The 27,723-nt window shown below is 34.1% G+C and overlaps 1 protein-coding gene across 4 annotated transcripts; it reads left to right on the top strand.

Annotated features, from left to right (window-relative positions):
- Nucleotides 1–27,723, top strand: LOC145663848 (uncharacterized). Of its 4 annotated transcripts, XR_014127281.1 has the most exons (4): nucleotides 1–313; nucleotides 8,556–9,108; nucleotides 12,768–14,509; nucleotides 26,596–27,723. XR_014127281.1 is itself a non-coding variant. In XM_081729978.1 (3 exons), the coding sequence occupies exons 2-3, from the start codon at nucleotides 8,630–8,632 to the stop codon at nucleotides 14,074–14,076; spliced, it is 1,788 nt and encodes a 595-aa protein (XP_081586104.1). In that variant the 5' UTR covers nucleotides 1–158; nucleotides 8,556–8,629; the 3' UTR covers nucleotides 14,077–24,194. The 4 variants fall into 4 exon arrangements, 3 of the variants coding, with proteins under 3 accessions (XP_081586104.1, XP_081586110.1, XP_081586119.1); XM_081729978.1 differs by lacking the exon at nucleotides 26,596–27,723 and having other exon boundaries at nucleotides 1–158; nucleotides 12,768–24,194; XM_081729984.1 differs by lacking the exon at nucleotides 26,596–27,723 and having other exon boundaries at nucleotides 7–162; nucleotides 12,768–24,194.

Below are 27,723 nucleotides of genomic sequence, written 5' to 3'. Positions count from 1 at the left end.
TTAGAGAGAGAGAAAAAAAAAAAGACAACCCAGAAAGGAGTGGTACACGTGTGGACAACAACACTGAAATCTCGATTCCAACGGAGAGCCTCTACGCCCAACTCCACAAACAACGACTGAGAAAATGGAGACGATATCAAGAACAACATAGACATCGTGTAGGTAAACACTTTTGGGCTATATTCCCAAGACCTACAACAAAACAGTGGAATTCCACAAACACCGTATAGACTATACCAGCAAGGACATCGCAACACACCTCTCTGTTATTATGACGAACAAGAAGGGAGATTATCTCATCTCATATTTCAATGTAAGTTGACTCCAGCCTATCGTGCCTCTATACCGTAATTCACAATTTCCACCACACCACACCAGGACTGTTCCCTTTATCTTAGCGAACAACGTCCGAACTGTGGTTTATCACCTCCAATACACAATAATCAACAATTTACGCTTTAATTAGACCTTCCACTACAGCTCGGTGCAAATTTAAAGTTGGATCTATCCTCATGTAAGGACTAACTAACTCTATGGCCTATGGAACCCGGAGGTTCAGTGCCGCGTTCACAAAAGCTCTCCACTGACTTCTATCCTTAGCTAATTGGATCCAGTTTCTACTTTGTATTCCTATCTCTGCGAGATCCATCTTAATATTATCCTCCCATCTGCGCCTAGGTCTTCCTAATGGTCGTTTTCCTATGGGTCTACCAGTCAATACTTTGAAAGCGTTTTTACTTTCTTCCATTCTAGCTACATGACCTGCCCACCTAAGCCTCCTAGACTTGACGATCCTAACAATGTTGGGTAAACCGTATAAACTATGTAGTTCCTCGTTATGAAGCTTCCGCCATTCCCCATTCTCGTTCCTCTTGGGTCCGAATATTCTTCTCAGGATCCTGTTCTCAAATACTTTCAGTCTATGTTCTTCCCTCAGAGTAAGCGACCATGTTTCGCAACCATACAGAACAACAGGCATGATTATCGTTTTATATATTTTAAGCTTCAAATTCCTCGACAGAATTCGCAATGACAAGAGATTTTGAACCGAATAGTAACACGAATTCCCTGCTTTTAGTCGACATTTAATTTCTTCGTGAATATGATTTTCGTCTGTTAATATTGATTCTAAATATTTGAAAGTATCCACTTTATCAAAAGTATTATTTAATATTTTAACGCCTCCACAATTTGCCATATTACGGTCCCGACGCACTTCCATGTATTTAGTTTTCTCTGCATTTACTTCTAAACCCATGTCCCTGCAAGCGTTTAATAATATCTCTGCATTTATTTCTACTGTTCTCCTATCATCCCCTATTAAATTTACATCATCAGCATGTAAGGACTGCCAAAAGTTTATCTGAACGACTCTAGCGAAATCTAACTGAACTGTGCAGAAGACTCAGCGTCAGGGCAAAAAGGTTCACAAGATAAGACAACATGGAGAATGATTGATTTTAAGTTCACAGAAAGTAAGGTAGGGGTGGAAATGTCAGTCATAGGAACCACTAGCACGTGGAGAATTTAGTTTCAATTTCAAAAATCTCCTTTGTAAAACATACATAAAACAATTTGACATCTCTAACCTTTCTCTCTGTGCACTGATTTGTTTAACCGTTTGTGATTTATCGTTTAACCACGATAACAAGAAAAAATACCGTGAGTTTATGACATTTTAAATTCACCATGTGGCAACGTGAAGTTATTCCGTATATATTTATAAATCAAGATAACGTTTAACTTTACAATATCCGCTCCAGCTGGTGCTGGTATGCACACTCAGAATCAAATAATAATAATTTGTATGAACTTGAACTTTTACTACACTGATCCATAGTATAAGTAACTAGTGATGGGCAGTGGGAATATTCCCGGTGGGAAGGAATTTAAAAGATGGGAATATTGCCGGGTTTTATTTCCCATTTCCATTTCTTTATTTTATCTTCCAAATTATAAGAACCATATGACTAATTACTTTATTTTATTATATTATGATTTACTTCTAAGTTTTAAGAAATTGGAGGTAAAAAAACTTGAAATTCTTTGACTGTACTTTATGTAACTAATAATATGATTTTTTAGAGTCCACTTCCATTTGCACTAAAAAGTAAGGTAATTGTTTAGTATTGGAGGGCCAAAACTAGCAAAAAGTAGCATGATTTACGGAACAAATGAGTTGATACTGGTGTTCAAGTAGTCAAGAAAGTATCGAACACAATTCTTTTTAGGGCAGTAGGGAATTTGTACAAACCGTAAAGCTAAGTGCAAATGATTTATGTCAGAAAGAAAAAGTGAATTGTTGGTAAATAAGACAGAAAAAACGTGCCATACGAAGCTCTAACCCGCCTTCACTCGCTAACGCTCGCTCTGCAATGCTGTCTGAATTTAATGTTGGTAACGTAATTTAATGTATGAAACCATAAAACAACCGCATCGGAATAGAATATCACAAATTGGTGCGAAAGCTGGGCCTCCAATGCTAAACAATATTAATAGAATATTAACAGAATAACGTAACATCGTTCAGAAAAAACATTTTAAAGACTCCTCTGGGTACAACATTAATAACATATTGTGATATTAAAACGAATTTATCTTTGAAATCATAATATAGTAATAGAATGTAATTTTCTTTGTTATTGTACATAAATTCCCGGAAAATTCCCATCACTAAGTAGTAGTAGATATAGGGGTAGAAACGAGTTAGAAGCCCCGCAGCGGTTCGTTGGGTTCTGTTCTAGACATAAAATGGGCAAATTAAAGACTTCCCTAAATTTTTTGAGGCTTTGTCAAATTTTGGATCCGTATGGTAAAATTTTTAAATGTCCAGAAAGATTTGAACATGTATTAAATTTCCCCAATTTATGTCGACATCAGAATTCAGTCAATCCTTGCGGGGTTTGAAACCCGTTCTTGCTATTACTTGTTGTAGATCCGTATAATTAAACTGCAGAAATAATTGTTCCAAAGGTAAATTCTTTCAGGATTTCTGTGCAAATACTCGGTTAAAAAAACTACAATAAAAAGCGAACCAATTTGTGCTAAGTGGCTATCAAACAGCAAGAATGCTATTCAGGCAGTGCGAATCTGGTGCTCTGATATCAGTCCTGAGATCAGCTTAGCATGAAATTGCCAAATTGCATAACTTGGAAAAGATTCCTCTTGGGATCTTCTCCTTGATACAGTCAATCACTCACAAATTTCATAAATCCATAGGGAATAAGTCGAGATCCGCGCTATGTCGGATAAGAACTCCAACGAACAGTTAGTAGGGTTTACGCTTAAACCAGTAAGTCAGTTACGATCTATGAAATCCAGAGTTTTGTTTAACCTTGCTAACTTCATACAAGTACGAAGGAAACCAAAATAAATTTTGAATGGAAACGTGTTTATGTGAACACAGTCTCAGTATGTTCGGCCACTACATATAGATACGTGTTTAGTACTCAATGTTAATGTGTCACTTGAGAATTAATTGTAGCAGTAATGAGTTGAGAAGATTTCTGCCTGGAATTGAAATACTGTGGAAGCACCTATAACCCTACTAAGTAAAAAGGGAAAACTCCTCTAGGAGGGGGGGGGGGATTCTAGCTACGAAAAAAAAAAAACATTCAGCCTATGTTTAGCAGCAGGGGCCTAGTTCTTTTTTCTTAAAAATTGTACAAATTTTGGTAATTTCTGTTCACACTAACTTAGTTTAGGTAAGTTTACGTTACGTTAGGTAACTTTAGGTTAGATAGCATTAGTTTATGTTATATTATGTTAGTGTAGATGTCCACCATAATTTTTCAAAACAACGATAGAATTTGGTTATTTGTGCTAATATTAGGGTAGTTTTTGTTAGGTTAGGTTAGCTTAGATTTGCTCTTGTACTTTGGGGCCGCCATCTGCGGAAGTTAACCCAGTTAGTTTTGTTATCTTTTCATTGGCACTTAGTTCACTGTTTATATAAACTGGACACAGCCTTGTGCGTATCATTGTCTTGTTGCACCGTACATCTGAAACGGTACTCTGCTAAATAGCCCTCCATGTGTTGCTTTTTCTTTCCATGTGAAACATTCCCTTAACAACTATGAAATTTCTACGAAATCCAATTCGAGGGGAATTAGATCTAGTGATTACATGCTTCTTATGTTTACAATTACTATTACTGTTGCTACCAAGATTAGTTCGGTTACGCGATTACTATTATTGTTTCTAATAAGGTTTGATTCGGTTATCTTACCGGTAAATTAGGTTCAGTACTCATTCGTTTTACTGGTGGCGAAATGTCGTGTATCCTAACAAATTTGCACTTGTCGTTTACACGATATCCATGGTACTCTGTCGTACCACGTCTGTAATTAGGTTCAGTTACATTACCTGTACACATGAATTTAACATCACTTTTCACATTGGTATCACACTTTGATCTCACATGTACACTTCGAGTTTGATTTCGATTAAAGTTAATTTGGTCCAGGTTAGTACAGTATTGCACTATTGATGGATTTTTTCAAAATTTTGCAATGTCATACCCAGATAATTGAAGTTAACATGCTTCTTCGCATTCGCTAAAAGCACCATCTGATTGTTGGCTATTATTGTTATGATCTTTTCGTTGAGTGAACATTTCAATAGCTCTAACTCCATCGAACACTCACTAGATGCGTTGGTGGGAACTCACGTTCTCTTTCTGAATTTCACGAATACTGGAATCGGCTTTCTTCCTGCTGCATGAACCAATGTCGTGTGCATACCATTAAACAATTCTATTACAATTACTTTATTTCCAGAATTAACCTCATGTTGAATGTATCGTGAATACAAGCAATCAATACCGTTCACTAGACGGAAATGATCATAACGTTTCGCACACTAATACACACCAAAGTCTTCGTTACACAGAGTATTAGTAATACAATGAAAAGCATTCGAATGAAGAGAAAAGTTGGGATAATCTGAACCAACCTATACTCCAGAATATTTTGGTCAACACAACAAATTTCATCCAAAGATTGAAATCAATGATGTCATATTTCTTCGTTGATGCAAAATTAGGATCTGTAGTCTCCATTGTTTCTGTGGAAGGTTCAGGTTCACCTATTTGGGTAGTATGATCATTAATTATAGTTTCTGCCACTTCAATAGAATTTTGCATCTCAGTGAATCTACGTATAATACGATCTATTTTAGTGTCACTTCGTAGATTCGTTCAATTCGTAGATTTGTGTGGTAAAATTTATTGTTGTTTCTCTCATTCCTTATATTGATTTATGCATTCACTAAAATCTCGCTTTAATTATCCCACCTGCTCGTTCATTTGATCAGCGAGATCTTGCTTTAATTGTCCCATCTGTTGGTTAATTTGATCCGCAAAATCGTAATTTAATTGGTTCATCTGTTCCATTTGTTGATCCATTCGGTTACCAAAATCTTGCTTTAATTGTCTCTTAGGTTGGTTGATTCGTTCCATTTGTTTTTAATGAGATAGGCCAGGTCAGAAAAGATCATTTCCCTATTACCACTTGATTCTGTTGGATTTCCAATGTCAGGACGACAATAGCTTGTGGATCAATTTGAAGTACATTCTGCCTAAAGATGTTGAAATACAAGTAGAAAATTACACGTATCGTTATATTACTAACGTAAGTTCAAACAAATCCGTAAGTTACAAAGTTCAAAATAGAAATGTCACATCCAACACACACTACTTGATTCCTTGTATTAATATTTCTTCATCTTCTTTTGTTAGGTAAATACAAAATTCAGTTTTGTTACCTTCCTATACTCACATGATGTATAGGATGATAGATGCATACTTTAATTACGATTGCTTTAATTCAAATCATTTCTTCTGTAATTTTGTATTTTTTACGTGATTCTCGACCCCTTCTGCTAAAGATACTCCAAACATTATCTGTGGTAGGAAAACAAACTTTAGAAGAAGATTATGTTGGCACTAATCTAATAGAAAGTACTGGAAGTAATGTGTGATTTAAAACAATATTTGTAAAACGACGAAAATATTAAACGATTGTTTCTTTGTAAGGTATAGAAAAGTCTGCAGGCTTTTTATAAGTTCACCACTCGAGATAATTGTTGAAAAAATATAGTTATTTCACGAATTTCGTTCTTGTTGTCCCTTGAAAAATTTGCGATTTCAACATGAAATTCTGTCGCTAGACCTAGATAAAATTCACTGGGTTCACCAGAAGTAATTGTTGGAGAATTACAATTTGTTTACGATTTCCGAACTAAGAGAGCTTGTGGATGTATAACGTAACAGCTACAGCTTTAAAGGTCACCAACTGGTGCTAGGTGGCCACTAAAAAGGGCACAAATACTATCTACCCGGGACACGGCAGGGCGAGTACAGGAGCAGGCGTGTCAGCGTAGGTGGTTATAAGCGTAAGCGAAGTTACTGAAAACATGTTGGTACATGCTTCAATAGCATTTGCTATGCTTTCATACTAATAGCACTATACATGTAAACATTAAGTGCAGCGTCTGTACACTGTACACAAATACACCGCTGGTGGAAAGTAGTAACTAATAGAGCCGTTTTCCATGTGGAATTACTTATATTATCCATCGTAAAGCAATTCAAATAATGACGGTAGTACCCTTACAATTGTAAACCTTAAATACTGCTGTATTCTTTTGTATTAAATTTTGCCGATTGCAGAAATTTGTTCCTTAAAAATGTGTATTTCAGGTCTTCCTATTAAAAGTATTCCTTTTTTCATGTGAATCTTCAAAGGTTTGCTCCAAAACTAAACTAGCTGGAGAAAATGACTTTCTTCTGCGTCCTAATAAAGAAGATAATCATCTAAATTGTAAAATTATTAATATAAATAGTTAATTATTTTAGTAAAATAAATTTATTTTAAAAATTTGGTTAAAGAGAAAGGTAATATAGTTGTCTTGTCTTTTTGTTTACTTAATTTTTTAAAAGTTATGAAATTGGTCCTTAACATATATGTCGATAGGGCTGTTCAGTGTTAAGGTTTGACTGATATTGATTTTGGTGTTTTAAATATCGAAAAACATCATTACGTCGCAAATAAATATACCGTGCGAGCGGGTATCCGGTAATACGTTTGTTCTTTAGTTAATATAATTATTTTAGCGATGGAGTATATGAGGATTAGGTAGGTATATGCCCGATTATATCTCATATAATTGCTCAATACATAATCTAAGGTTAGCTTGTGCGCCATCTGCGCGAAAAGCCGGATCATTTCTGATAGGAATTCATTTCGTTAGGATCCATTGTTAACCAGTATGTCCATATTTCATGTAACATTGCTAGCAGAGTGGACGCTAAACGAAAATAGAACTTATAAACCAAGAAATACTATAAGTTAAAAAAATCATTTAAAATTAAATACTGGGGAAGCGATAGTAACCGAGAAAGGCAAGCTCAGCAAATACAAACGCGACAGCAACAACAAAATAAATTTAACTACAAATTGCAATCGTTATGTGAATTTTTGTAAAGATGAAAGACAGGATAAAACAAGCAAATCTCTCTATAAAATATTAAAGTATGTCTTGAAAATTTTATCAATTTTTAAGTGGATAATGTGAATAGCATTGCTCTCATGTTTTATTTAACAAATATAAGCCACTAATGTAGTACAAGACATTCGTATCAGTATTGGTAACTATTATTTAAACAAAATAGGAACAAAACCAAAAATCGAACCTCAATAAAATGTAACAATGCATAAGAAAATTATATCTATGAAAGAAACTATAGGCAGTATTCGGTATGTAAATAAAGAAAAAATGTTACTTTTTTGATAGGACAGAAATTTTTTAAAAAAAAGGACATGGTCATTATTTCGATATTTTTGTATAATTCTTCATTTTCGGCAATTGGGTATATCGAACGGCGGCGAATTTCCAAAATGTTTTTGGGTGGATACCAATGGCGGACAATAGTATATGTTTTCAGTGGAGTCTCGATATTTTTTGATTGATTTCCGTTTAGTTAAAATCTCTTATGAACACTGTCATAAAAGGCTGTGCTTGCTTCTATTCACAATATAGTTCTATTTTTTATTTTAATGATTGCCTTTAAATATGCCAGAGAAGGCAGGAACGGGGAAGTGTGTTACTTGGTTGCCTTTGCACAAACACGTTTGAACCAAACAATTATGTTTTAGAAGTTAGAAATTACTTTCCAGTTCAATGTTTTATTTTATTTTATTATTATTATTATTATTATTATTATTATTATTATTATTATTATTATTATTATTATTATTTTGGTAATGGCAAATGAGAAATATTTATTTTATTTTGTTTCAATCAAACTAAAAATCTTGAGGGAGCTCGAAGCCCGGAACACTCACGTAGTCGGCACCCATGGCTATGTAGATACGTTGGTATAAGTAGTTGCAAAGTTACGGATATATTAAAGTACTGCTTTTCATCCCAAGTCTAATCCCAAACCTCCCAACTCACTAAATAATTTTAGCTGAAGCTTCAATTGTCGTTGTCTTCTTCCGGCCCACTCATAAATTTTGTTAAAACGAATATATTACTTTTCTTATTGTTTTCAGATCTATTGGTTTTTCTTGAACATTAACTGCAGAAGATTTCAAATCTCCATCTTGAACAGTTTTCTGTAGTTGAAATGGCTTCAGATTGTTTCAACTTTGCTTCTAATAAAACTGAAATGAAAACAGAAATCATTCCTCTTAAAGTTGAAATGAAAACAGAAAACGAGTTATTTGTGGAACGTAATTATAAACTATGTACTAGTAACACTAATGATCATAAAGATATTCTTGCTATAGCTTTGAAATATAAGGAAAGAGATAATGCGACGGAAGTAGAGAATATCACTTCAGAGAGAAATGAGGATGAAACAATATCAGATCGGAAACTAACTTCGAAAGCAATATGTTTGGTACAGCGTTTACCAACAGGTGATATACCTATAAAGACCAAACGTTTCCACAGTAACATCAGACCAAAATACTCTGATCTTACATACATCACGGAAGGATCAAGCAGTCACATGTGTGCCAGTTTTGGAGACAAGATCGATGACGGAGCGGATGTTCAAGAAAATGATAATGCAGATGCTGCTAGCAATGCGCAGGCCCTGAGGTATGTTTATATGCTTTTATTTCATCTGGAGTATATTTTGTATAAATATTTCTTTTGAACACTAGCAGTACTTCCTTAGATATGATTATTTCCTTCGTCTTAATCTGTGTTACTGGAATTGTAAACATTTAAACACCAATAATGCAACCTAATGCGTAGCGTTGTAAGAACTGAGAGAGTTTGGCACTGAGATAAGTATCCAAATGTGACAGTAAATTGCTATAAACCATTTTGAGTGTTAGGATCAAATACTGACATGCTTCGGAATAATATCAATATCCAGTAATATGTTCCTGTTATAGGGAACAGTACCTGGCCAAATTCTTTATATCTTTCTCCAGTCAGTGAAAATATTTTCATGGTATAAGTCATATTTTAATATTTATTTACCTGGGTAAGTAAGAATGTCAAATTCGGATCGCACGAACGAATTGTCGAGGTTTTTTTTAAATTTTATTATTAGTTTTAACGTTGTTAACGTCGCAGAACCCTTTCGTTTATTCTGATTGTTCTAATATTGGTGTATGTCGTATCGAGAACAAACTCTTACTAGAATAAACATAAATTCAGATTTTTCTCGTTTGCAAGTAACTCAAGCCGATTTTATATTTAGAATTTTTTTCAGTGTTAAAATTCCTTGATTGTGGAAATTTATATCCAGTTTTTTAGTATTATTTCTATTTTAACAATGAAGAAAATTTTAAAGAAAAAGTCGAGATAAATTGCTGCCTTCGACTGATTATGAAGTTCCTTCTCTAAAAATTTGAAATCTCTAGGTTGAATTTTGTAAGAGAGATCGTGAATTTTCGTGAAAAGTAAGAAATACGTAATAGAGATACGAAGACTGCAATGACATGTATCGGCAAAGTTTGATCCTTCACAACAACCGTAAATGAATAAATCAAACACACATAAGAAACGTTAATACATAACGCTTTTTTTCAGCAAGTGCTGCTTAGGCGTCCAACATAGTACATGACAGTTCATCATAGTGGTTGCGAAAATTGATAGGTCATAGTAGATCACTGGGTTGAGGTACAAAGTGCGCTCAGTGGATCGTGGTGTGAATTGGTGAGTGTTACACCCGTGAAGTTTTTATCGACTCACACTTTTCGGATACGCACGTCTCCTTTTTAAATATGAAGTATGTCTGACAATTTTCTATTATTTTTTATGCCCTATTAAAGTGTTCAAAAGAAATACAATCTCGATCTTTTCACTGGAGTGAAAATGGCCAGGTTCAGGACACATTTTTTTCAAAGAAAGGGAACTTAACTGAGATGATATACATGAAAAGTATATTCTCTTTTCAGAATATAGATGGGGAGAGAATATATTTTCTAAACCGTTATTTTGAATGTGATTTCGTTTTCCATTTTCGTCGTTATAACGGTTTGAAAACATTGTGTACTCAGCACAACATTAGGTATATAGTATCATATATATTTTACTCCCTCAAGCGGTTCTTTAAAAATTCATATAATGCACGAACCTCTTAAAGCTACATAGATACACTTGGTGAAGAAAGTCTTTTCCCGTGAACGTAGTAGTGTAATAACTCGTAAATTACATATGTAACATGAGTGTGATTAGCGCAGAAAGAAAGTATGATTGTTGGACATATTTTCCCCACAAGTAGATTACTCCGCTTAAGTAAAGAGATACGTAAGGAACTAGAAAATTGCGTAATTTAGAAAAAAAATTATGAAAGCACTTTGTTTGCCCAAAGAAATTTCTGAAATTTTATGCCATAAAACCATCTACAATGTAAGGCTGAGCACATGCTAAAATTTCCCAGCAAGACTATAGTTGTGTTTAAGATGTGTGGTTCCACATCTAAATAATATTTGATGACATCCACATGAAAACCTAGTTTTCCAAAAATTGGGGGTATGTTGACCAAACTGAAGCTACTGAACTGTATTAGATGATATGTAATAGGAATCTCTACATAATATATTAATTTTGTGTCATACTCCAAGAAAGTCATTTGGTATATTTTAAGAAAACTACATAAATAGTCCGTTTTCATTCATTAAAGCGTCGTTCACTCGCCCACTGATTTTTGATAAAGATATTATATAAAAATTTCTCCATCGTGACATTATCCGCTCGTCAAATACCAGAGTTTGGCTTACAATTCAGATATGTTCGATTGCTCATAGGTCCTCATTCCAGTCAGAGACAATGGTAACTTCAGTATGAAATTTCATTTCAAACGATTCAGCCGTTTCCTGAGCTAATGAGTGGTGGATGTGAAATTTAAGTCCTGAGAAGTAATACACAAATATTTTCCCTTTTCTTGGAAAAAGAGTATTTCCCAAAACAGGTGCAGGAAACAGTTTATTTTGAATGATAAGCATGTGTACTAAGTTCTCTCTTTCTGAGAAGACATACTCCTGAGATGAAAATTTTTCACGTACATTTCTAATTCTGTATTTCTAATGATACCCATTTCAATTAAAGTAGCATGATAAAAAGCGAATTGAAGTTTGGCACGCAAGATATTAGAAAATTTATCTCAAGTTATTCAGCTTGTCTACGTTTATAATGTAATTTATAGCACGTTTTTTAAATTCTTTTTAAAATACAGTGATAAACTTTTGAAGTAATAAACAATAAAGACTGAAGATTTCGTGATGCAAATAATACCGGGAGACTTTTTTTTTTTATTCCTTGCAATAGCAGTGTTTCAAACCAAGTATAGAATTTTGTGTTCATATAATGTAAAACATTATTACAAATTTGAATTCAACGTGTTAATCAGAATGTAGAATAGCACACTTCTTTTTGTATATTGTAAGGTAAGGACGTTATAGTATGAGAACCTATGAATCTATTAGTTTCTAACACTAATAACCCGAGGGAGATAAACGGGGCATTGACTATCCTCATTATCGTAGCGTCTAATCCTACAATCATAATCACATTGCTTATAAATAAGTGAAAAGGTACAAGGGATTAAAAACTGAAGGTTTCTCCAAAGGTTTTAAGTTGAAATAGCGCGTAGATATGTATATCATTGGACATCATATCGTAACGTTGATTAAAATTTAATATATCCAAGCAATCCGAGGATTTTAAAAACACCTGCAGTTATTGTTATATTGATTCAAATGACGTATTTGGTGCAAAATTTTAAAAGTTGTTATAACCTTGCTTTGTTTTCTTGTTTCAGTAACAGTATCTGGTGGTTGTAGTTGCAACAAATTTTCGCATTTACTAAATTTTCTGGCACATGAATTAATAGTATATTTCATAAACATATTCATTGATTTCCTACCTACATTTTCCCCTATAAGGTCATTGATACCCCAAAAATTTCCCTTGATATATACTTGACTTATATCTAATATCGAATATTTAGATGTATTAACAAATTCTGATATTGACACAAAGAGCATTTTTCCTTCGGAAAATATGACTGGTACGGGTTTTTCTGAATTACATATTTGTATATTATTTCAGGTAATCTTTCAATACTATCAGATTTCAGTTTATTAGGAAATATAAGGTATGACTGCCTGGGAAATTGATGAAAAATAAGTCTCATCCTATCGATGTGTATCTTTTATGGTATACGTTTGCGTTTTTCGGGACTTTCATATTCTTTATTTCCATGTCGTGCTCCTTTATTTATTTCTTATTATTATTTCCAGATTCCATAAACTTACCCTTTCCACAAGAGAAAATACGTTCGTTATTCGAAAGAAGGAAAATCCTCTTTCAGGTGAAAAATCTATTAGCAGGAATGTTTACAAAAGAAGGCAAATGTGCCAAGAATGTGGAGAGGGATTTATTACGAAAGCACAATTAGCAAAACACATGTTAATACATAAAGGTAGAAAAACTCACAAATGCCAGGAGTGTGGAAAGGGAGTTATTACCAAGAGAGGTTTAACAAGACACATGTTAATACATACTTGTGAAAGATCTCATACGTGCCAACAGTGTGGAAAGGGGTTTACTCAGAGGTCAGATTTGGCAAAACACATGTTAGTACATACAGGTGAAAGACCTCACTTATGCCACGAATGTGGAAAGGGGTTTACTCGAAGGTCAAATTTGGCAAAACACATGTTGATACATACAGGTGAAAGACCTCATGTATGCCAACAGTGTGGAACAGGATTTACTGAAAGCTCAAGCTTGAGAACACACATCTTAATACATACTGGTGTAAGTAAGCATTTATGCCTACAATGTGGTAAACGATTTATTAGGAAGTTTGATCTTACGATACATATGTTGATACATACAGGTGAAAGACCTCATGTGTGCGAACACTGTGGAAAGGGATTTGTTACCAAAACAGAATTAGCATTACACACGTTAATACACACAGGTGAAAGACCTCATTTATGCCAAGAGTGTGGAAAAGGATTTACTTGTAGCTCAAACTTAAGAAAACACAGGTTAATACATACTGGTGCAAGACCTCATTTATGCGAAGAATGTGGAAAGAAATTTACTCAAAGCTCAGGTTTGAGAGCACACATGTTAATACATACTGGTGCAAGACCTCATGTATGCCAAGAATGTGGAAAAGAATTTAATATGAAGTCTAATTTAGCAACACACATGTTGATACATACAGGTGCAAGACCTCATTTATGCGAAGAATGTGGAAAGAAATTTACTCAAAGCTCAGGTTTGAGAACACACATGTTAATACATACTGGTGCAAGACCTCATGTATGCCAAGCATGTGGAAAAGGATTTAATATGAAGTCTAATTTAGAAACACACATGTTATTACATACTGGTGCAAGACGTTATGTATGCCAAGAATGTGGAAAAGGATTTAATCTGAAGTATAATTTAGCAACACACATGCTGATACATACAGGTGAAAGACCTCATGTATGCCAAGAGTGTGGGAAGGGATTTATTGTCAAGAGATGTTTAGCAACTCACATGTTAATACATAACGGTGAAAGGTCTCATTTATACGACGGTTGTACATAGATATTTACTCGAAGCTCATTTGACAACACACATATTAATACATACATTTGAAAGAATTATATATATGCGAATAATTTCTCAAGGTACTTATTACTTAGACACAATTAGCAACACATGATAATATATGTGTGAAACATCTCACACACACCAGGAATGTGGAAAGTGATTTTCGTAGCAAATCAAATTTGGCACAACACATGTTACTTCATACAGATGGAACTCAGATATGCCAAGAGTGTGGAAAGGTATTTATTACCAAGAGAAATTTAGCAACACAAATGTAAATACATACAATAAAAGAACTCAAGCGCTTTACTAACAGATCAAATTTGGCTTAACACGTGTACAGAAAAAGCCCCAGATATGCAGCTTTTACGTCATAAAAGAGACATAATCAATAGTAACAGCAGATTTTTCTACAGAATACGTTTGGGTAAGCATTTTTCATCATATATATGAAGCTATTCATGTATACCTTATATGTACAGTGTACTTTCCATTCGAAATGCTGTTTTCTTGATAGTTGCTGACAACTTCGTAAATATTTTACTTCCTCTTCATTTAAAACTTGTATGTATTTTACGCGAGCATACGCTGGTTCATGTAAGATTTCGGCCGGGAACATAGAAATAGAAATTCTTTTAAGGATCATGAATCTCAGATGAGAGAATACACCGAAGTTCGTGCCAGGTATTTGTGTAACCAAGTTCATATGAATTGAGTTAGATTTCCAAATAGCTTGAAGTTTACACTCGCTAAAGCAAAGACAGAGCTTGTAGTAAGTGATTTTATTACAATGAAGAAAAGTGGAAAAATACTAGAGGCATATATGTTGTACGGTACGTTCTAGCTTTATATGACAACTCGAATTTAACTAACTATATGCTGTGAGCTGCTAGAATTCAAGATCTGCGAAACAAAAAAGTTAGTTGAAAACATCTTTCGTCAGACTCCCAGTTAGAGAAGTGAAATCGATGTGGAAAAGATATTTATATTACCTTAAGGCCTGATAATCTTTTATGGGTTACTGCTCGCTTCTTTCCAAGCATCGGAACGCTCAACTCTTTATGATTCATCACTCCAGTTTCTCCTGTGCCACCAACTCGTAAGATCTAAGTTAGAAATTAATACTTGCAAGATATGCTCCTCTGGTGGCGGACTAACGCGTATTACTTCTGATCTCCCGCCGTTAGATTTCGAACTGAGTGCGGTCACAGTCTCAAAGTGTTGCTGGTTCCCATATAGCACGTGCCGTCCTAGACCTGGTCCAAATCCGTTTTTTCCCAGGGGTCACTTGAGCACCGTTCAGAGAGAACAGAGGACATTTCCGCACAGGCGCCGTGCCGTTCAACAGTCTTCTAGCTTTGTTTTCATTGGCTTAATCAGGCTGAAGGAAATATTAACATTGTTTTTTTTTTCATGTTTTATATACACATTATTTTTCTTAATGTACGGAAAGACTTTTTTACATTATTTAATGATGCACGTGGAGTTAATACTGTGTCGTAATACTAAAATAGTCACACTACGTAAGTTACTGGCTGCTGCCATAAGAATTTTAAAAGTTGACGGAGTGCCACAGCACACGCTCTGCCATCGCCGTTTGTAAATCAGTTGTTTTCGCGAATTTTGCCTTTAGCTCATTTCGAGCTGTGTGACTGAGCGCTCCGCTCAGACACTTTCTGAATTCCACGTTAGTTGTCTAAACTTGACTTGCGACATTAAGACCGCTTGACCACAGTGTAGCCAATTTGGGTGGAAAGTCGCTAAATCTAGGTTATTCCGAGTCCAAGACAGCGAGAAAAATATTTTTCCCATTAGCGACTTTTATGGATATTTTTGAATGACAGTTTGGCGACTTAGATACAAATCTAGTGACTTCTGTGCTGCGACAGAACTACTCGTGTAGACAAGTACTATTAGCTTGAATAGTACAGATATGTTTATTTCCCTATACCTATATGAGTCAGCGGAAGTGTTGAGGAGCTGCCAAAGTACGTAGGATTTTTCTCCTTATTCCCTTTTTGATTGCAGGTATCTCTGTCCTCTGACGGAGACCAACTCCAAATTTTAATGTCTTTTAGTGTGCACAGCTTCCATTTAAATTCGCAAATAATGCATTGCCGATACCATGTGATTACCTGTAGAAACTTCAGTAACAGGGAATAGGAAATAAGGTATTTTTCTGTGTAGACTTTATATTTGTTCTTTCTCTAAACCTATTTTTGATTTCGTTGAAGTGAAATTGACCGTAAAGTGAAAAAATATATATATTGTACAAAAAGTTAAATTATTATTGTTATATACGCTTTTCCAGCCTAGATATATTATGCCTTGAATTAATCACTTATCTGAAATAACTTATAAGATCACACACTTGACGAGAAAGAACGAGAAAAAGAAAACGGAATTTCAGGAATTATTTTTTTTAACGACTTTTCACCCACATTTGGGGTAATTTCACCTCCCGTTTAGTACAGTATCAACTTGCCAACTCTGCTTGTCCAGCAGCAATGCAAAAAGAAGAGATTGAATTTACAGAGAAGAAAGTCATCTTAAATTTTAATAGAATTATTTTATATATTATTACATTTTGTGTATTTGCGCAGCTACAAAAAGTAGCACTGCTTTGATCAAAGTGCTCTATTTGATTACAGACTAAAGTATTGTGTATAAACGTCAAGGTAAAAAGATTCTTTAACATAAAAATAACAGCATACATGCAAGCAGCCTTATCCTAATATCAGACCATATATAAAAGATTTTTGAAAGGAATTGAATATTAATACGACATTTGATAAATCTAAATTAATTGCCTGTGTTAAAACTAATAATAGTTTGACAATGTTTATTAGACATTCTGCGGGTTTAAGATCAAAGCAAAGGAAAGTTAACCTTTAGTGTTCAAGAAGCATTGCGCTCGCATAGGTATATTTAATTAGACAATTGTTCAAGTCACGTGATTACCGTTAGCAATCAAAAAAAAACTAAATTAAAAGAAAGAGCTCTTGAATATAAAATCGTACTACCGCTAGTCAACGAAATATTAAAAAAAAAAAAAAAAAAACCTAAGCATGTCAAAAAAAGTTATCTATATAAACTAAATCTTTCATTTAGTCAGGTAAAATTGTACCTTGGAAATAAGTATAGTGTTAATTATATTGTCTTTCATATTGAGTAGTTAATTCATTGAAAAGTATCTAAATATCGTAGAAATTACTAATTATTTCTCCATTAAATGATTGCATTTCATTCACATACATTGAAATCACGTAACTATAACACAGTGGTATCATTGGAATTTAAAGTTCTGTACAGCTTTTACGTAGAATAATACTCACTATTTTCGTACTGTTACATTATATAAGTGGATTGTGTTAGGCTTCGTCAAGTACAGTATCAATTCGAAGAAAAATTAAGAACGTAAATGAAAATAGATGTGAATCAAAGTTGAATTACGTATATGCATGGCTAACACAGTACTGTTCGTAATAACATAATCGCACTTTACTTAAATTTGATAGGATATGTATATACGTTTCGAACATAACTATCAGAATCATGATCTGCTTCCAAGAATGATGAAAGATTAAATAAAATGTGAATAAATACCACTCTTTCTATGTAAAATGATTCTCTCTATACATATCGGATAACAATACAATCACTTTTGCAGTGTGGATTCTCATTTATTCAGCAAAGACTCTTATTAGTAGTGGAACCTTATTGTATTATTATTTTTGTTGTATGTAGTATTTTTTGTTTCTTTCATTATTCTATGTATCTTGTCTCTTTTGAATTCTTGTTAATATGAGTTAAAAGGTGAATTAATATTGATGTAGTTTTATGCTGAACGTTAACACTAACCAAAGTCTAAGACATTCCCAAATTATTATTGAATGTTTTTTTGTTAAAACATCGTTCTTTTGTGATGAGTTTTACCAGTGGTGTATATTAATACAAGTTTTTGGTATATTATGGTATTATAGGAACAAATGTTGTAAATAAATACATAGAAATTCGTTAATAGCATGTTTTCTCAAACAATACATTGATGCATATATTTGTCAAAGAATTTAAAATTTCTGAACCTAGGTTGCTTGCGTCATCTCAGTGAAAAGTCCACGGTACGTCTGACAACATCGTGAATATCATCGGTGTAGAGATTTTATCTGATACTTGAAAAGCAAGTTGTCAATTACGACCCAAAAGAGTTCTAGAATTAATATTAGTATTCTTATTTTAGTTCACTATTTTTGATATACTTGGTTTAAGGAGCGTGCGCTGCTGCTGCCGAGATTCCGGCTAACCGGAGGTTGTTGAAATCTTGTTCCGTTTTTTAACCACTAATATACTCCACCGTTACAGCAGTATTTAGGAAAATAAATGCAGAGTTGCACTGAATTATTAGGGTACAGGTGGGGCTGTTTACTATTTATACACTGGATCTGTGGATCGGGGACTTTGTTAAATGGGTGCTAGCCGTTATAGTTTTTGGCAGGCAATAAAACGTATGGCTCTTTACTTAATTCTGTAACAAATTCCACGAAATTTTTTGCCTATTTTCACAGCAGGAGAAAACTTCTGCAGTTGAGAGGCTTCAATGGGGACTGGTCAATGTTGGCAGTACATTTTAAAATGTTATTATGTTAAACCACCTGTATGGAAATGCAAATTAAATGTTAAAATAATTTGCGTTAATTTACAGTTTGCTGGCAACGATATAGGAAAATACATTGGCAGCTAGTGAGAATTTCTAGTTGAGAACGAACGAACTGAGCGATATGGTTGTTACCGCTGAGTCGTTGGAACATTTGGTCTGCTCTGGCTAAGTTGTACATGGTTTACTCTTCCTTGTCGGTGCATTTTCATAAATTATTGAAGAAAGTACTTACTTTAGTTTTAAATAACTATAGAACGTAGTGTTTGCATATTAATGAGTAAGCAAGAAATACCGAGGCTTTAAGTAAGAGAAATAAAATACATTGATTATATATGTAGTTTAGATAATGAATGTGGTCTTTGTTACTTATTAAACTTCTCTCACGGTGAAAAAACGTTTTAGACTTATGTATGCGCGCACGATGAAAGATTCGTTTGTTTTATTGCGTGGGAGACAAATTGAATGGTTAGCAATTTTTACCGAAGAAAGAAGTTATTTACGATGCAAAAATAAAAGAAATCGAATAATTATTTTTGTTGTTAACCTGGTGACGGTTAAAATTACATTAGTTATAGATATTGAGACATCTTTATACCATTTGAACAAGTTTCTTGGTAAACACTAGGAGATAAATTCTATATTTTAGGATGAAACCTTACGATATTCTTCGCTTTCCAGCAGGTTAATTTCTGAACACGCTACTTTGAGGCATTACACGTCATTATGTGTTAGTTTCACTCAATATGTTCAATATTGTACAGGTGTTTTGCCAAGTGGCCAAAGGCAATTGGCACCATGATTTGACTTAAATAAATTACGTACACTAGGAGAATACCAAGTAATAATTGAGGATTTAATATATTACTAACCTATAAATATTTTCTTGTAATATAGCCTCTTGTATTACATATGAAAGAAAATAAGCTATGAGGCAAATTGTAGATAACTAATTAGCGAATATAACTTTAGACTAATTATATTTGGAAAGACAAACATTATCGGTTCTCCGTGATAACCATGCCTTAAACTACAAGTTGAAGTGGCCTACTAGTTGGCGTTGAGCGCTGTAAGGTCTGTCTCTAAAAGAACAGTGGTAATATGATTTAAAAACAGAAAATATGAACGGTTGGCAACACATCTACAAACCATGGCTTAATCAAAGAAATATAGTTATCATGCTTAAAATATTATAAAAAGAAAGGTTACGTTCCGCATTTTTCCATCATACTTAAAAATAATGAAAATACAGAACACAGAAGTGTATAAAGACTTTGCTATCTTATTAGGACATCATTACTTAAAATTGGAGTTATACACTCTTCTTATTTTTTTAAGTATAGCAATTACGGACCCATATTATAGGTCTAGTTTATAGCAGTGCATCAACGGTTGATAACATATTGAACGGTTTAAGTAGTATTTAAAAAAATACTATTAGTATTAACTACCTATATGCGCTATAAAGTACAAATACAAATATTAAGCAAAAATATTTTAATATTTCGAGAAAATAACAATCTTAGGCTGTATAAATCAACCTTTTTTTAATCGAACATTATTAAATGTGTAGCGCCCAGGTTGAAATTTTTTTGATGGAACCGGCAAAAAATCATGCTGGAACTTGCTGCTAATAGTGGAAGCCTTTGGCTTCCCTGCTGGAACATAATGGACCAGCAACAGATGCTGATTTTGGCTTGGAGAATATCGTAAGTTCCTTGCTAGTTCTTGCATGCTGCTCGTTAGACAGAAAATTATCTCCATTAGAATATGATGGCAACTTGTAAGCTTTGCTGGATACTACAAACTATACGTCTAAAATCAACATTTGCTACACATATCAACTGGCTTTTACGAATATTCATTCTATACGTATACTTCTATTACAAAAATATCTGTGTTGTATATAAGTAAGAAGAAATTGAAAGATATATTTGAAAAATAATTATCAAAGTTACATAGGCTGCGTAGTTCATGAATGAACGTTTTCTATTTTTTTTTTTTTTTTTCGGTTTTGAAAAGACATTTTTGACTATCGATGACTTTCCTGTCTCTCGATTTTAAAGTAAATTTTCCGTCTTCCAATTTTTAGAAAATTTTTCGTATTTATTCAAATACCCGAAAAATGTTTTTCCGAAAATTTACCGTGTTTCCATTTTGGTTTTTCGGATTTTCGAAAAAATCCGAAGCTTATTTCCGTTTTCGGGAAACACTCCGAATTCCAACTATCTGAGGAAGGATGTCCTCTGCCGTTTTCGGAAACAGTTTCCCAGTATCTGGAAAATTTTCTGTTTTCCGTAAAATTCTCCGTCTTCAATTTTTCGATTTTTTTTTTCAAAATTTTCCGTTTTTCGCTTTTCCGTATCTTACAAGAAAAACCAAATTAGCTTGCAGGTTTGTAGCATGTGTTGCTGGTAAGTTGGAAAATAATCTTGTATCGTTCCATTTTCCTGAAAACTATAAATATGTGTTCGAACAATATTTGCTAAATAGATTGATTTTCGCTAATATTCGTCATATACATATACTTTAAAAAATATTATAGTAGTATAATTTAAAAGGAAACGTACATATTTGAAAAAATAATATTCATCAAATCTATATTTTTTTTTTCCATGTTGAGAAAGTTTTTCACATTCCCTTAATCTTACATGGCACTATGAAACAACATGAAAACAGAGGTTGCAGATCTAACGCCAAAGCACATACACAATTAGCTGTCGAACTGATGCATGTATGGAATTGTTTCGTATAAAGATTCAATCCACACGAGTGCCACCTAGATTACAAGCCCTTCGCGCTGAGTAGCAAACACTCAGTGTCGTAATATTGACTATAGAAACCGCATGGTTTGTTTGTGTGTGTTGTTGTTGGTCACGAATCCAGCGAAGTAGACTGACTTAATGTTTGTATTATAGGATTTAACTAATACAACTATTGTTCTTATTTCAAAGTTGTGGAAACGAATGTTGCGTATTTGTCGTAATGAAGAATTCTAGTGTTTGTTTTCCATTTATGAATAAGGAAGGAAAGTAGCGTTTGTTTTTAAATGATGAATTATGTTCCAAATAATCACTGCAAAGTAAGAACTAACTTTTATTAGTACTTGTCATTTTTAGATATATATAAATCATTTCTCAGAGTCTTAATAGGGTGCAGAGGTAGAATAGATAGTTCCAAAAGTGGTAATTCCAAGATTAAAATTAGTGACTGCAATTATAAGTGAACTGTAGAATTATTGGATGTCGTAGAAATTAAATGTTACATGTAAGAATGCATATGAATTATTGTACGAAAGGTGTTGGTTTATTTAAGCGCACCATATTTTGGAAGATAAAATTCAATACTATGCATGAAAAGAGAATTACAAAGAACAAATAGTAAGAGATTCCTATAGGCATTTGATTCAATTGAATCGCTCAGTGAGCCTATTCATAAAGAACCGGTTTCCGCCCTTGAATTACGAAATGTTAGAAATAATACAAGTTTTATTACATTTCATGGTTCAAGGACAGGAACCGGTTCTTTACGAATAGGTTCGTTGAACGATTCAATTGAATGGAATACTTAGAGGAAGCTCTTGCCCAACAAATTTCTGGAAGTGATAGCACTAAATACAAAATTACACACCTGTATTTTATGTTTACAAGTGTAATGATGTGCTTTACTACGGATAAATGAGTACATATGAAATATGCCTATTTTCCACGGGCGTTGTATTTCTACAGGTGGAGCGCTACTAGTATGAAACCATGACAAGTGCTATTGAAACTCGTATCATTGCCAAAATCCATTTGCTTTCACTACCCTCGCTGACTCGTATACTCACATTCGCTGATGCCTCTGCTCTCTTTGGAGGCACCTCCTCGGTAATGCGTGGGCCACCAACTTTTGCTATCACTATGTCCAACTATTTTTCTAAGAATAAAGTTCAATTTTCGTAGTTTTTGTTCACATTAGGTTAGGTTATTTTGTTATATTATTTTAGTGTAGGGGTCCAGCATAATTTTCCGAAGAAATGATAAGATTTCGCTTGTTTCTACTAATATTTGGTTAGGTTAAATGTGTTAGGGTTAGCTTAGGTTAGATTTAGTTACGTTATTTTACGTCTAAGTATTTTCATCATCCATTTCTCTTGTACATTCTGTGTTTTTAGTGCTTTTGACTCATTCTGCTAAACATACTGCTATGCATACATCCGCACTCCGTACTTATAAACAAATAGTAATAAGAAGATTGTAATTTTCCAACAGTTGCTTATGATGGCCCCTTTGAACTTTAACTATGCCATCTAAGATATTTCAATGTCTCTCATTGCAAATAATTTAGGAAACAATAAGAAAATTAGTGACATAGTTGTAATTTTTAACAATTATTTCGAGTGGTGTGCCAAACGTAAATCTGCATAGCACGAAGTGAGACTTTTATGTAACATAGGAAGTCGCATGCAGCTCTACAATACGTAGGGAAATTACATAAAATATTTTAATGTACTTTTGTTGCTTGAAATAATCTCCGAATTCATTCTGCTTTCTTATTTTACTGGCGCATGCCCAAGTTACCGCGCACTGATTTATATTGGTTGACTGCTGCAGATGGCGGCACAGAAATACAAAGATTACGAAGAAATAAACAGAATCAGACTAAATGTGATAACGAGAGTAACAAATATTAGAGAAGTCATTACTTTAGGCTGATTAATAAGGGAGAAAACATAAGTTAAATTGTGGACTGTATGTGTTTGTGGATTGATGAGATATGAAGTGAGGTGTCAGTATTATATTAATGATTGGAACAAGCACCCGATTTTTTATGACCAATTCCTCTATACATGTGAATTTAATGATAAACACTGAAGGAAATAATGCATGACTAGACCGAGACTCGAACCTGGGATATTTGGTTTACTAAGCCAATGCGTTTACCACTACGCTACTTATTCCACTCGCTGTGATCTAGTGAAAGAGCATTGACTTCAGCAGTGAAAATGTATGGTTGTTCAGGGAGCGGACTCGGTAGCATGGGAGTTTTAAGCGCATCGGGTTGATACGCCAAAAATCCTTGATTCGATTTGATTTCATTATTTGAATTTTAGTTTAGAGTCCCTTTAGCAGCGATTCTATATGGGACGTGGACTACAGCTTAACGTGGAATTAGATCCACATGAGCTAACGCTAGGAATCGAAACCAGGTCTTCCATACTAAAGGATGCTTGATTCGAATCTCGGTGCAGTGATGCAATATTTCACCCTTTCTGTAATTGTGTAGACCTACTAGTTTTAATTCCATAGTGTGTGAGGTAGGAGATTGAAAAAGCGAGAAAAACTCGTCAATATACTCCTATTCACTTGCAAAATATAAAAATTGTAATAGGTATATTCTTTCCGGTGTCAAATGTAATATTCCTATGTACTTGTAAAATATAAAAATTGTAATAGGTATATTCTTTTCAGTGTTAAATATAGTTATAGTTAGTTTAATTTAAAAAAAGATTTTCATTTGGGGTAGGTCCTCAAAAACAGGATTGAAAATTAAATACGTTTATTTTAAAATGACAGAAATGTCAAGCTTTAACATTGAAGGACTGTTTGTCAAGGGCGCCGATTTCTTTGTAAATTTGGCTGGCCCATTCAAATACAGGTATATATATGAGGATTTAAGACAAATTGCATTAAAATTATGTAGCGAGGGCTCAGTGGTAGAGCGTTCACCTCCGGTGCTTGGGGTCTCTGGTTCGGTCCCAGCTCGTGCCGTGTGCACCTTCTGGTGGGCAAACACCGTGCTCGTGGGTTTTCTCGGGGTTCTCCCGTTTCCTCCTACTCTCTTAATTCCACCATTTCACTCATCTCTCATCATCACCTCGTTTGGCCTCACCGGCGTAGCCGTGGGACGTAAACCTTAAAGATTTCATTTCACTTTTTGCATTCAAATTATTCAAAATATAATTTATTCATAAATACAACAAGGGGGCTCACATGAGCTTTGGGGGCCCGGACCCCTCGCCCCCTCAGGACAGGCGCCCTTGCTGTTTGCTAAACATAAGCCTTCAGGGTCCTTGATATTGAAAACTTGGCAAAAACTCCGGAATATTGTATCGTATTTTCTTCGGGAATATAAAGAGAATTTCTACTAATTTTATAAGTTCAGTTGAATTACTTCTTGATTATTTTTACGTCCCACAATTATACCTTTTAGGATAAATCAGATAATTACTCCACCATAAATTCACATAGCCTTGGAACGAACTACGAACTCCTAGTGTCGGAAGTGGGTGTTCTACCATTAAGCCAGACTGGTTATTTAATTTTTATCTTTCTTAAGCCCAAGAGGTAGAAATCCATTGGTATAAGGTCTGGAGATATAATCATGGAACTGAAGACTTAGTCATCATGAAAAATTAATCTATGATGCGGTGGGACTTAGTCTTTTTTGAAAAATTTGGAGAAATCGTCAGTTCTATTTATCATGCTTGGGAACACATCTACCTTAGGATACGTAATTTTAAACACGTCGAGATAAATAATTTTAATCACAATTTAATTACGGGTTCCTCTGCTTTCACACAAAATTTCCAATAAATATAAATCATAACTGCTCAAGATAAAAGGACGACACAAAAGGTAACATGAAATGAAATCTGTCAGTTTAACGACCCACGATTATGCTTTTCGCAGTAAGGTAGACGGATGATTAAGGCAAGTGAATGATTATTTAAGAATCGGTGGAATGAGAACGTGGAAGTAAACAAAAGTACCCAGAGAAAATCTACTGACACTATGCAATTCACCGCGAACTTACTTGTTCGGAGATCGAACCACAGACCTCACGCACCGGAAATAAGCGCACGCCTACTTTTTATTTATGTCGCCCCAATCGGAATATTGTTCGAAAGCTGCTCCTCACGTCCTTTCGACATATTCCGAACAGTCCAGAATACGAACATAGAAATATCGAGGACAGTTAAAATGCTGACTTTGCTCTTCAGAAGGATATGAAGCGCAATTGGCTTCGTCTCACAATAGTCAATCTAACGTCTCAGACCGTTAGGCTACACACATACCAGTTTAAAATTAAATGAGTTTTTCTTTTTTTTTTTAGTTTAACGTCCCCAAATATGTCCTTTAGCCTAAGTAAGACGTTGATTAAAAAACAAATGAATGATGATAGAATAATTGGTGGAATGAGAAAATGTAAGGAAACAGAGGTATCCGAGAGAACCCACAGAACTCGATGATCTCTACCAGAAACTTACTTGGCCGCAGGTCGAACCAGGAAACCCACACAAGAGGCTACCACTGAGCTTCCGTGCTTCGCGTATGACAAAAAGTGAGATGGGATAATATTTCGAGTTTGAATTCTCTGTTTATCTCCCACTCCTATTACATGAAAAATTTAATTTAAGAAGGTACGCATGTTTTTGGTTCATTGAGAATAATATAGGAAAAGATTAGGCACTTTCAGGCCTGTCACATCCTTATGCGTCCAAACGCAATATAAATTATGTTAAAATACTACACAGATCGAATTATGAAATACGTTTTTTTATTATTATTTATACGTGAACAGAAAATCCTAGACTGAGTGTTGATAATAGCAACTTGAACAAAAGATGGGACGTTAATTAACTGTCATTTAAAATAACTATGAAGTCAACGGATTAAGTGATCAACCCAGGTTTATTTTCACACAGCTTCATTTCCGGACATATTTGTAGTTTCAAAGCAATAACTTATCAAATCTAAACCTGCAATAATTAACTAAAAATTTAACCTACAAATTGAAGAAGTGTAGTTAGTGTATTTATTGCTTTAACTTTCACTTACCAGCAAAATACTTAGTTTAAATTTTTTCCTTTACAGAATAATAGGCAGCCGTATGGAAGGAATCCCAATTACGCTTTTTGTAAAATAACCACTGAACGGGGACCAAACCTGCCAATTACCAAATCTGCCAAACGGAAAACACCAAACTCTGTTTGTATTATCATCAAATAACTGGATAACCTAGTAAAAAGCATACAGAAAGAAAGTATTTATGAATATCAAGCAAAAAACTAAGGGTAATTAATAGAAAGTAATCAAATCATCGTCCAAATATTTGAGGATTTGAACGTGGTATCCATTTACAATAACATTAACGTTTACTTAGTGGGGGAGACCGGGGCGACCTATGGAGCAACTGCCACCTTAATATGGAATTTGTAACTTTCGGATTATGGCGTCTATTAGATAGAGTGTTTTTGGCAGTCTGAAGTATTTTTTTCAGTTCTCCGTCACAACATTACATAATCCTCACTACGTGGAGTACAGAGGTAAGTAATATAGCATTAGTTAGATCTGAACTTTATTTTTATGGATATTCAAACAATAAAACTTAAATGCCAAACAATTGCTGAGTAATTAAGACTTTGTTGCACAACATGGCTTGCGGTTAGTTGGTGTATAGCATTTGGGCTTGGTTGCAAGTGCGCCAATCAACCTCGGGTGAAATTTTATTTCATTTTAATTTTATTGTTATATTGTTGTTTTTTTCTTGTTATGTAGTTCACAGTTCTACTAATGTTTTATTTCAATGTTACAGAATAGCATGCACGTATTGGATTACTGTCAAAATTTAGAAATCGGGATAAGAATGTATGCCAGACTCTAAATTTTCTGAATAGGCCTAATTCTCAGGATCAAGAATATTTTGTATGTGCTCTTTTGTTACAAAAATAGAGGCCTAGCTATTGCTTTCTCTTTCTTTGTGCAAAGTAGGAAATAAACTGCATTTCTCGATAATTCAGCTAAAACATATCTTAGTTTCTCTTAGCTACTTTGTGAACAGCGGGAAATAAACTACCTTTTTTGATAGTTCAGTTATTTTAATTACATTTTGAAATACTATGAAGAATTAACCTACACCATATCATATTAAAACTAATGTGGTTTGATAATCTTGTATCTTTCAATGTCATGACAACCAAGCTGGAATGAAACAAAGTTTTC

The sequence above is a fragment of the Thermobia domestica genome, chromosome 1 (assembly GCF_964235325.1).
Source record: "Thermobia domestica chromosome 1, izTheDome1.hap1.1, whole genome shotgun sequence".
NCBI classification, from domain to species: domain Eukaryota; kingdom Metazoa; phylum Arthropoda; class Insecta; order Zygentoma; family Lepismatidae; genus Thermobia; species Thermobia domestica.
This window is presented reverse-complemented; position numbering and strand designations above follow the sequence as displayed.

Bases quoted from the DNA above. Each gene is read 5' to 3' on its own strand.
- LOC145663848 (XM_081729978.1), top strand. From the start codon at position 8,630: ATGGCTTCAGATTGTTTCAACTTTGCTTCTAATAAAACTGAAATGAAA. The intron at 9,109-12,767 runs GTATGTTTATAT...TATTATTTCCAG, and splicing joins AGCAATGCGCAGGCCCTGAG to ATTCCATAAACTTACCCTTT.